Source organism: Diadema antillarum, unplaced genomic scaffold (assembly GCF_040938485.1).
Source record: "Diadema antillarum isolate AM-2024a unplaced genomic scaffold, OU_Dant_1.0 scf00000151, whole genome shotgun sequence".
NCBI lineage: Eukaryota > Metazoa > Echinodermata > Echinoidea > Diadematoida > Diadematidae > Diadema > Diadema antillarum.
Genome location: NW_027271040.1, coordinates 1,353,613 through 1,365,894, shown reverse-complemented (window position 1 = coordinate 1,365,894; position 12,282 = coordinate 1,353,613). Strand labels below are relative to the sequence as shown.

The 12,282-nt window shown below is 38.6% G+C and overlaps 1 protein-coding gene across 1 annotated transcript in view; it reads right to left on the bottom strand.

Moving 5' to 3' along the window:
• The window catches only part of LOC139721829 (matrilysin-like), a 61,405-nt gene extending 49,961 nt beyond the window's left edge, over positions 1–11,444 (bottom strand). The window contains exons 1-7 of the mRNA XM_071633149.1: positions 11,429–11,444; positions 10,383–10,471; positions 8,129–8,255; positions 7,317–7,504; positions 6,140–6,347; positions 5,419–5,577; positions 4,399–4,487 (exon numbers count right to left, since the gene is read on the bottom strand). Coding sequence (XP_071489250.1) covers positions 4,399–4,487; positions 5,419–5,577; positions 6,140–6,347; positions 7,317–7,504; positions 8,129–8,255; positions 10,383–10,471; positions 11,429–11,444 — 876 coding nt within the window. The remainder of the gene's footprint in view (positions 1–4,398; positions 4,488–5,418; positions 5,578–6,139; positions 6,348–7,316; positions 7,505–8,128; positions 8,256–10,382; positions 10,472–11,428) is intronic.
• Between the last annotated feature and the right edge of the window lie 838 nt (positions 11,445–12,282).

Below are 12,282 nucleotides of genomic sequence, written 5' to 3'. Positions count from 1 at the left end.
GGCTCTATTAGCCGAGAAGGAGAAGGAAAAAATAGAAAGGTAACAGGACCTTGCTAGAGAACTTCGCCGTCTGTATGAAAACGAAAGTGATCCCTATTGTCGTTGAGATGGAGCACTCGGAACAACGCCAAAGGACGATGTGGATATGCCCGATCGAGTGCAAACGCTCCAAAAAGCAGCACTGCTGGGGACGGCGCGAATCCTCATAAAAGCACTAGAAGTCGAATAGGTTCCAGGATGGAACTTGACGTGATATTGAATTCCAAAAGATATCCAGTGAAGATAGGGAATAACAATAACAATAATGTACAAATAAGGTATTTTATCCGGAGTAGCCTCTCCAGTGTTGCCATTGCTCTATACAAAAGGACCCTGCTATTATTATTACCCTACAGCGTTACCAGGTACGCATTTATACAACTGGGTCGAGAGGGATAGGGTTGGGAAAAACATCTTATCCGAGGACGTAAGCACTGGCAGATGGGCGGAAATCGAACTCGGGGCCTCCGATTGGGAGTCGGAAGTATTATTCACTGTGCCGTTGCGCCCCTACTGATAATTTTAATATATATTCGACTGTTTTCACGAAACCTTGGAATGCACCTTGATGATTATGAAAAGAGCATGACGTGCATGCTTCAGTACTAACACTAGAAACTCAGTACATGAACGACGAGATCCTTTGGACCGAGACATTTTGTTCTTTATATCAGATATTTTGTTATATCAGTAGTCAATAAACAATACAATACAAATGAAATAAATTCATAGGGACAGGGAGAATTCGTTTGTTTTATTATGTATTTTGTTATATCAGATCTACCTTTCTCGAGTTTCCAAAGTGATATGATTAGCAATGTTTCACTGCATGGCAACACAGTTTGTGTGTGGGTGTGTGAGATGATTTATGTTCACACTGTCCTGACAATTGTTAGGTGCCCTCCCTATCCTCCTTCCCTGTATCTGCATCCCTATCATAGCGTCACATTCGTGTTTTTCGTTATCATGAAGAACAAAATTTACCGTTGACAGGGGCATACCTGAAGGCTTTCTACTCCTTTATGCTCCCTTTACAAACACACATGCTCATACATACATTCACGATGTCGTTCATAAACACACAAATGCATTAATCAACTGGAAATTGATATTTGCAATTATCGTACTTTTGAATTTGATATTGTGTTCTCCTCCTCTTCCACCTTCTACTCTTTATCTACTTTTTCATCATCACAATGGATCATAAAGGGTGAATAATTGCAGTTTAAAAAAGCTCCTTGAGAGTAGTTTCTCGAGAACTATTTTATTTCTGGAGAAGCGAATCTCCGGAATAACAAGTAACACTCACACTTAATATCTCTCCCCTCTCTGTCTTACTCTTTCTTTGTATAATATGTATTTATATATATCATACATATGTGTGTGTGTGTGTGTGTGTGTGTGTGTGTGTGTGTGTGCTTATATTTTTATGCTATATATAGTTAGGCCTCTACTGTTAGTTGAATGGTAGGTATGTATTATATTCACACACATGTAGCACATACATACATACATACATACGTACATGTTATCATTATAGAGATAATTATATTTGAAATTCAATACTCCAGCGAGAGTTGCTTGCGTTCTCATCACTCAAGTGATAATTGCACGTATACTTAGAGTAAGGTTTTATTCGTTGACAGCAGATGCACTGCACCTATAGGTTATCACGAAAGAAATGACCAAATAGGGCTCATACCTGAGAATAGAATGTTCCTGACCGCTTCACAAAATTGTACCAAAGACACTGAAATAAATGAAGCAATAAAATAATTAAAGTAAGAAATGCAGTTGGCAAAAAAATAAATAATAAATAATAGCTGCAGATATAATATGAATTCTTATACAGACTGCACTTTGTTTGGAGGATGAAAGATTTTCTCGTGGAATGTGAAGGGACTATAATTCATTGGTTGCATGTCCTGAAAATATGTGGTGTTTTTTAGTGAAAAGAACTCGTAGTCTGGCTTTGCGAATCCTTGGACAGAATTTGAGCTGAAGAGCCCCCCTTGAAAATTTGACCGATGAAAGGGTACAGTATATCTCACTAATCCGGGTTAGAGAAGATGAAACACCTCATTTCTCCCAGCTATTTTGGGGCTCTATGGTTAGACCGTAGGTTCATGGTTAGACCAACATGCCTGCGGTCTTATAACACAAGCGAAGAGTCAACCAAAATGGTACGATGACATTTAGGTTGAGAAGTTGTCCATTCCGTAAGAGTGGCTGCTTTCTTATTGATTCTGGTGACAGAAAGACGTAACCACTTTTGCTTGGATGCTATAGACCATCACTTTTAATTTCGATCATGAACAAGAAACTTTATTTTTCTCATTTCACAGGCTTACTGCCGGGAGTATGATAGTACTTAACTGCACCAGATGCATTCGAACGAAGAGTAGGCCTACATCTAAAAGTTATCAATGTCAAACCACCATCAAGTGGCATCTTTTACGGCAAGATAACTACAGTTTGAAGTGCATATAAGCCCATAATATTGCCATATAGTCGAATGGAAAAAAAGATATAATTTATATATATCTCAACATATATGTTACAATTATAGAGATGAGTTACTTGTTTGAGCTAGTGCTCTCTAAGGACCACTCTCGCTGTCCTCACAACCACAAAGTTTATTCGAGATTTCTACAATTTTCGAAATTACCATTCTGCCTATACAGTACAATGTTTTCCATAGCATGCCTGCAAGAGACGCAGAGGGGAATTTTCATAATTTCACTTATGTAGTACATAAATCAACAGCTCTATGTACAAATTTGTGGAATTTATTGTGGTTTTTGAGCAGAGAAACAATACTTTGAAAAACCTTAAACAAATTACACTGAACAAGGAGGATGACGTAGGAGGTTCACAAATTTCAGAAATGTAGCAGTGTAATTCCATTACAATACTGCTTGCTTGCGAGTTCACCTGTGCATGATTTATGCATGCCTTCTTTTTTTTCTGCTTCCTAGAGCCCCAACTCATGCATTCTTAAGGTGACTCTGCCATGTTATCATCCTTGTTCATTGCAATTTGTTATAAATTTTGAAAATATTCTTATTCTTCATCCCAATCATCATTAAATCTGAAACTCTGTCCACAGTACAACTAATTTATAGTTATTCAAGTGTAAAAATCTGAAAATCATCCGAAGGTCTCCTTTAACTCGACCGGGAGAATTGCATTAAAACGTTCAACTTGCTTCATGTGTGGACCTTGTTTCGTCAAGTCGTAAGATGACTTGATTTCGCGTGCAAGTCATTTTTTCTCTCTTTAGCTGTTCGGACAGATGCTTTCACGACAAAACAGTTTTGTTAGCTTTCATCTATGGTTTAGTGTGAAAGGAGGATACATGAAATGGAATGCATGTATATCTATTTATTAGCGATTTTCTTCTTCGAAAAAAAAAAGCGATTAAAAGCGATTTCAATGGAGAACAAATGAAATGTTGACCTTCCTATTCAATTTAGTTCATACAAATTCTGTAATTTTAATCCATTCTTCTGCTTTCTACGTGCCAGTCGATTAAGTATATATATATATATAAGATCACGATGATTTGGCTGCATCTGTTGGCCATTAGCCCATGATTGGCCCTGGAGATCCAAATATAGTCTTATGGAGTAATATAAATTTAAGAATGCGTGGCTAGTGCTACACAAGTCCATCACACTCCATAGTGTAATTTTGCTCGTTTCACCAGTCCACGAATTGTGATAGTGTTGAACGTACACTTCAATAGAATTGTAAAAATAATACGAGAAATAAGCAGGCAGTCACCAACGACTCCACGTGGTTCCATGTATATCCTCTACAGCCAGATATCACGTCGTCATCTAAATGTTCATTCCATGGCGGGTATGTTGCATCAAACAATGAATCATCTGCCTGAATTTGCTGAAGAAGCTCTGCAGCGGTATTCATGAGAAAGGATGTTGACTCCAAATTTGATGGTTGTGATAACGGTGATGATACTGGTAGCGAAGTTGACGATGATAAACGTGACGATGAATGCGTCGATTTGGATGATGATGTTGATGATGATGACGATGATGATGATGGTGGTGATGACTGTGCTAACGGTGAAACAAGATCCCGTGTTGTGCCATCGACGACAAACATTGTCTCAGAACGTACGAAGGAGGTCGGGCTAGAGTTATCATGATCCTCAAGAGCTGATGTTGTGGACACACTTCCAAGAAAAGACAATAGCTCTTCGGAGGCTGATGGTGATATGCCAGATGACTCTGTTTCTTCCAACTCAGTTGTTGCTGCACTTCGACGGATAGTTGTGGATGAATCGAGCGTGGTAGTAAAACTTGTTGCAAGTGTACTTGTCACATCCGTTGTTACTGGTTCCCGTGACGTGGAAACGATTCTGTCTGTGTCGACCTTTGGGCAGCGATATCTTGCCTCTCCGTCGCCTCTGATGTCAGGTGTTCCTTGAAAGACAAAGTTTACATGACGTCAGATTAATGAAATAACATATCTCTTGTTTTATCCAAAACAAAAGCAGTGCCAGAGCATCTCGGAGATAGCAAGCACGTTAAACGTGATCATTGTAACAACACTACAAGGACCTGTGCAGTTGATGTACGCTATAGATTCGCAACACCTGATGACTAACATAATAATTATGTATCGTGTATATGTATCATAAGTCAGCTTTACATACAAGTAAAGCTTTCGAGGATGCTTTGAACCATTCTTCGTTAATTCTTGAGTCAAGCATTGAAGAACACATAATGAAACACGTATGTCTCACACTGAAACAAAGACTGAGACACTGATGACAGGACAAACACATTATTCACACTGAGTGAGTTCACTTGAACTACAGTCTAATGAAAGGGGATGAAGCACGTAAGAAACAACGAGGACGATGAATGGAAAATTCATCTGAAGAATATAAGAACATGATAATGTAGCCCGATGAAAAATGTCCGTTTTACGTGTATTGGAGTATAAGAACTAAATTGCTTTGGTCATAGCCGACACTGTGAAGCATGGTAATATTGTTATACATGGTAACCGAATTTCTACTACACTGACCCGCCTTACTATGATCATGTATGTATTACTCTTCGGACATATCTTTTGGGTACATTGGTTTACAATAATAGGATAGTTTTTTTCTTGATTTCAATATTACTTGAACAGGGGACAGTCAAGAACATATGCCAAGTAAAGATAATTTCTTCTTCTTCTTCTTCGTCTTCTTCTTCTTCTGCTTCTTCCTCTTCTTCTTCTGAAAGAGTTACGTACAAGGGAAATTGCTTATAAGAAATTGGGGGTGGTGGTCGGGGGGGGGGGGGGGGGGGGGGGGGATCAAGGCATGTCCGAAGCCATGTGTCAAATAGTAAGTTGTCTTACCATACATGAGCTGTATGCCATTGATGTCGTCATCAGCCAGTCTCACGACAGGACGATGTGTGTAGAAAGGAAACATTATAGCGTCCTCATCGCCGGAGTGCAACAAACCCAGGACATGTCCGATTTCATGCACAGCAACGTTCAGGTAGTTTATCCCGCCTGAAGGAAAAAAAAATCATATTGAATACCCTTAATAATGGACATTTAACTTAGAATTTAATTTGATTGTATACCGCACCCTTATGTTGTTATCAATTGCATGTTCATCGTATGTACGTGTGGATGTATGTTATCATGTAATAGAGATGTATGGATGTGTTTATCTTATTTGTCTATTCGACGATTCACATATTTTTCACTTCACTTTTTATTTTCATTTGCTTTGATGTGCACCTTCAATTCATTAATCTGTTTAGTGGTTCAAATGAACAAACTTTTTTTTTAATTTACTCGTTTTACACCATGACACATAAAGAGTTAAGCATGCATCTGAACTAAATAAAGGGCCTGCAGGTTCTTCCACTTCTTGGTAAAGTTTGGTCAAGTCAGTGTAATGTACGTTGTTCTCCGTATCGCCTATATAACGTGCAGGTTTCTGATGTGATCTAACGCTTTCGCGTTTATTCGATACGGTACTGACGCATAGGTCATGCAGGTTAATATGGCTCCAAAGATGATGACCAACTCTATAGGTGATGGGAAATCAGATTGTTCATCTCACCTTCGTCGGTTCTCATCGACCAGCTCTCATCGGAGTCGAAGTGGACTTCGCCCCATGTCGGCAGGAAGGCGTGGCCCAAGGTGCCTCCCGGACCGTCGAACGCGATACCATCGCCGTGCTCACCCCTCACGTGGCGTATGTTGATGTCGACATCGACGTCCGGGTCGTTCTCCTCGCATAAAATGAGAGGCGTTACTTCCATCCACATCTGTCGCAAGTATCATAAGAAAGTGTACCCTCGATTTATTGAAAAAAAATATTATGATCGCAATTATGTGCTGCATAATTATTTTGTGAAGTGGTAATCACTTTTGGTAAGTAACATGATGTACTTTATATGAATGTGAACAGCATTCACAATATTTGCTATGGGTGAAACTGGTTGTGCTTCTGGACAAGAGTTTGTCTTATGTAGTGGGATAATGTGTGGTCTAATGATGATCAACAGGAAATAATGAGGCACAAAGTCAAAGACAAAACATATGATTCCTGTGTTATGTTACGGATGTGTTAGGCCAACATTATTACAGCACGGAATGCTATTCGATCAGTGTATAAGCTGTATAATGCTGGATGTTTAAGCTGTGTCATTCCATCCACTGTAAGTTATGATAACTGATAACGGGGAAACAGATTACACAAACACTCACTAACGAACATCATCTAGAAAGCACCTGCAGATCGGACATAACAAATTAATCATGTTAATAGAAGCGTCACAGTGATGTCGACGATAAAGACAATAAGGGGGAATATGAGGGAAATGGATTAACGTGATCAAATCAGTATGGGCAAGCTTAGGACAGGAAAACAATAAACCATTCCTCATGATAAAGTACGCGAGAACTAATATTGCTTGTGACTCTTGTAATCCAGATATCAATACACAGATATTCAAGTTGCCCACTCATTTTAGTTCGGATCGAGTTGTTTTTGTATACAGCAAATTCAAATTACTTGGAATAGTACGTTTTAAAGTAGATACAGTTATTTTGTTAAGGACGCATAGGATTTTACAAACGAACAGAAACTTGCCACAACTCAGCACACACCCGCATGTGTAGCTCCACCCGATAAAACTAATAGCCCAATTAGTGATTAAAGACGTCATGTTCTCGCATACACTTTCTGAGAAACAAAAATTAAAATATTACAGTTGTATTTCTTTTACTCATACCTGCATGGCTTCTCGTATTGTCTGTCGAATATCACGGCGATCTATCGACATACTATTGTGGTATTCAACGATACGATAGGTCAAATTGTGATCGTACCACCGTGACCAGGCAAGCGAGTACGAGACGATGTCGGGAAGTCCGCATCGCGATGATCGCATCAGCGAAACCGTACGGTTGTCCAGTGAACCTGGAGTTAAAATTGCCATAAAAAACTGATGAACACTTGCATAATTTTTACATTGTAAAACCGATTCTATGACTTAAACTTCACAAACTCTGCCTCTCTTCTACATTTTTTTAACTGCCGTTTACAATAATAACTCCTTTGTTCTCTTGTGCCAGGGAATTATTTCTGGGATAAGTGTAGGCCTAAGTCCTTCATGCATAATGTTTTGATCACTGTTAGACAATATCATAAAAAATAGAATAGTAATGAATTGAAGTAGTAGGTCAGAATATTTACCGGTAGAATAAGGTGGTACTGCACAAAGCTCATCTTATCCGAGAAAGAACAGAATATAATGTATAGCTGACTGCATATCACCGCTAACTGACACTCTTTGTTGAAAATGAAAATAGCTGATCAGAAATGAAATGACATGACGTGAAATGGAAAACCAACGGAGCTGGCACCATTCACAATCCAAATCCTGAAAGGGCATCTATTGTTTGATAATTATCCTTTAATAAACGAGTTGTAGTTAAATATCGAAATTCTTATTTTCATTTTTATTTTTCTGGATTAATGTATAAAAAATACATTAAATATTTCACCCATACATGTCTATATGAGAGGAACAGATATACTGACCCGACTGAGGTAGATGAAAGAATTCCTGAAACTTGACAATGGCTTCAGTGAGGTTGGTGTTTATCTCGTCTGGATTCATATGCGCTGCCATAGGAGTTGGAAGAAAGCCGAAATCACTGAGGAATTTCTAAAAACAAAGGGGAAGGAAAAAAATCAAAGAAGGATTGGAGATTTAATACTTCATCAGTAATGTGTGCTAAACAAGGTTGACACCTATGATTCCGTTGAGTCCTTGTTAAGAAGGGTGTCGCTGAAAGAGTCATTAGCACATCGTTTAAAAACAAAAATAAATTGGACCTAAAGGCGCTAAAGTAGCTGATTACATGTGGAAAAATTCAAATCCACGTCATGTTGAAAACCATTTGGCGAATTGGGTATTGATGAGTGCAATCTACCAAATAGAGAGGCACAGTATTCATTAACACTTAACATTGAGCAAGAAGACACGGAATGTTTCAAATGATGTTTTCGAGAAGCAGACATTATAGTCACCCATGATACTCACGTCATATTTGACGTCTGCTCCTCCCTCTTGGATAATTATGTTAGCAGAAAAATGGGGGGGGGGGTGTCAAATATTGTTTTGTTGGCATTCTTTTAAAGCAACTAGTCCAACTGTGACCCTCCAAAAGCATCATTAATGCTAACTTAATACAGTGCACTATTTCGTACAGCGGTTACGATTCATGCTTTAATAATACGTTTCCGAAAAGGGATTCTTCAGAAAAAATGATAATGATAATGATAATAATAATAATGATGATAATAGTAATAATAAAAATTATAATAATTATGATAATGATAATAAGATAATGATAATAATAATAATAATAATAATAATAATAACAATAATAATAATAATAACAATGATGTGTGACGGTCGGTGGAAGACTTGTAAAGCGGTGATATCACATTTCATATTGTTTTCCGATGTAATTACGACCAGTATCACTGTTTTGTGAAAACGTGGACCTGTAATTCCCTTGTCCCATGCCTGATTCCATTGAAAGTTGTACTTTTTCTTTTCGAAGTTCCATTTTCTTGAACAGACTCGAAAATAGAGTGAGCATCCAACTTTTAGCCCATACATCTGGCAAGCCTGATGCGTTCTGCCGTAAACACAAAGGGAAGACAGGGAAAAGCAATTGTTACCTCTGATTGAATCGAGTTCCCACACGGGGGAAGCGATCTAAAAACCTTTTAAAGTTATAACAAAGTGTTTGTTTGGGTGTGTGCGTCTGTGTGTGTGTGTGTGTGTGTGTGTGTGTGTGTGTGTGCGTGTGTGTGTGTGTATGTGTGTGCGCATGTGTGTGTATGCGTGTGTGTGCGTGTGTATGTGTTTTGTGCATTGTTGTGAGCTAAGCTGGAGCTGCAGAGAGCGGATAGACGAGCACCGTCACCATTTTACCGAAAGAAAAAACAGCAGTTTTTGTTTTGTTTTTTGGCCACAAAAAGAAAAAACAAACACAAATACATTATTGTAGAATGGCCTGCGTATATAAAGCACAACTCTTTTAAGTACAATGTTGCCTTCAGTAAAAAGGGAAAAGTGGACAGATAGAATGGTAGATGTTTTATGAAATGAACCTACAATAAGATGTTTATACAATTCTGAACTGCTACATGCTTTCGCGTAACAGGTGAAAGTCAGAGGAGATATTTCCATGATAATCACATAATCCCACGCAGTGACAACAACCTTCACTAAACTTTCTTTCTAGACATGAACAGCAACAACAACAACAACAAAAATAGGTTGCATCCATTGCATGTGTATCAACCTCGTGTTACGTTTACTTCCATTAATTGTAACTTAGTACATGTACTATTCAACACATAAAATCTATAGCACATGTTCCCTCAAGGAACATTTCAGAAGCAACACATACGTATACATCTGCAGAAAAATCCATTCGCAACACGTCATTGTCGTATATGCAGGGCATTTGTAGCGGGAAATGACAGTTGCTAGTTTATTGTGTTATTATTAGTTTTTATTGTGTTAAATCATGTCTTTAGAGCAAACCAAGGGGGCAATAATGTTTATGTGATGTAATGAAACGATGTTCTCTTCTATTTTGTTCGTGTGGGCGAGACCAATATGAGTATTGTGTATAAATATCTAATTTCTAAAATCCCAAAACTATTTTCATCTTTGAATAAGCATTTTTCATTAAGCTCTTTCGGATTTTGGTTCGGAATTGAGCTACCCATCTGATAAAGATAGTGTAAAATACGTTTAAATTGCCCTTACCTCAGCCTCCGCGGAGTCGATCGAATTAGTGGCGGCACTGTTTTCAGCAGGTTCAACAGTCGGTTCTTCACTATATCCCGGTCGGATGGCTGGTGTGGGCCGCGCAGTCACAGCAGCAATACATAGAAAACTCAGGCAGCAAGACAATAGGATGAAATTCATCTCAGGAAGTTCACCAAGTGATATTGATACACCAAACAGAACTAAATACGTATCTTCGAGCTTACAAATCTGTTCATTCAATCCGTGAAGTAACCGATATTAGCTATCACTATGAAGCGCAGCGAATGTTCACAAAGATGCAGGTGACTTTTGGTGTTCAGTATACTTGAAGTAATTATGATCGCTGTTGCTGGTTTTCAAGCAATAGTTAGCATTAGTGTTTGAATCACTGCAAGCGAACTATCGTGCATCAGAAAATTCAAGAAAATAGATGCAGCATAACAAAATGTTAAGCCGGTGTACGTAGAGCAGACGGAGGTCCCTGTGCAGCAGTGCAGGTAGGCCTATATCCCCGAGTTAGCGATGCTCTCGAACTTGTCTGAATAAGCGTGATGCGGTAAAATGAAGGACATCGAAGAGCAAAACATAATACGCTTATACAGGGAAAATAGTGTTTCTTATGTTGTCGAAATATTTACTCGTTGTCATGGTGGCATTTTATTGAACTCAGCTCAATATACCTTCCCCACTCCCCCCCCCCCCCCCCCTTGACATAACATCATGAAGATTTACCGTGATTGGATGAAGCATCCTTTTCTATGAATAGTCATTTCGAACCTCTAAACGGTTCAAGTGACACTGTAATCACTTTACAACGTAAAATTGAGAGGTCTATTAGAAGTTCATTGCCTCGATCCTACATTTTTTGTAATCCGATTATAGGCAACTCTCAGATTTTCAGAATGAGGAGGAGGAGGAGGAGGGAGAAGAAAAGGCTTTTATCTCGTTTAAATCCGTCTTTTGTTGGTCGGATCTATAAGAAACGCCAAACTGTAGCTCAGGTGAGGGTGGCGAGGTAGTATCCGGTTTGCGGATTAACTCACCTCGGGCATCGGTCATTGCGATTAACAAAGGCCGTAGGCCTATAATCATCGATTATTCCTCCGTTCAACAGCTACAGGTAGCTTTGCTTACAGGTTTTGTCATAATAGCGCAGGTTGGGAATAATCGTAACTCCGCGGGCTCGCATCATTGGATAAGAGGTGATACTGAATGATCTAGATATTGTGATTACCTTTATAGATTGTCATCAACGGTGTATCACATTTTGAGTAAATCAGACTACAGTGACCAGCTGCAGTATACATGCGGGGATGCACGAGCTCCAACGCGCTAATATAGGTTGTATAGGCTACTGCACAGCTCACAAACACTGAAAAAGAAAGATGGAACATGGAAGATAGAATTGACAAGAATGACTTTAGACAAACTTGAAAAATACTTAAAGTACAAGTCCACCTTCTTATACAATCATGTAGATTGAGCGAATGCATCAATATTTGTAGAACTTATCGATGAAAGTTTGGGGAAAATTGGACGATCTGTTACAGAAGTTATGAATCTTTGAAATATCTGCACAGTCACTGCTAGATGAGAAACTACTATAGTGTATGATGTCATATACGTAACGATATAAGGAAAATTTAAAGAGAATTTCACAAAATTTCACTTTTTGGAAAAAAAAACAATTTCTCTTTTATTTATATTATCTTTATATAGTTGTACACATGTGACATCACAAGCTGCAGTAGTCTTCTCATCCAGCACTGACTGAGCGGAAACTTCAAAAATTCACAACTTTTGAATGGATTGTCTCATTTTCTCCAAACGCTCACTGATGTGTTCTACTAATTATCGCTAATAGGCCTATTGCTGCATTCACCGAGGCTCAATCCAC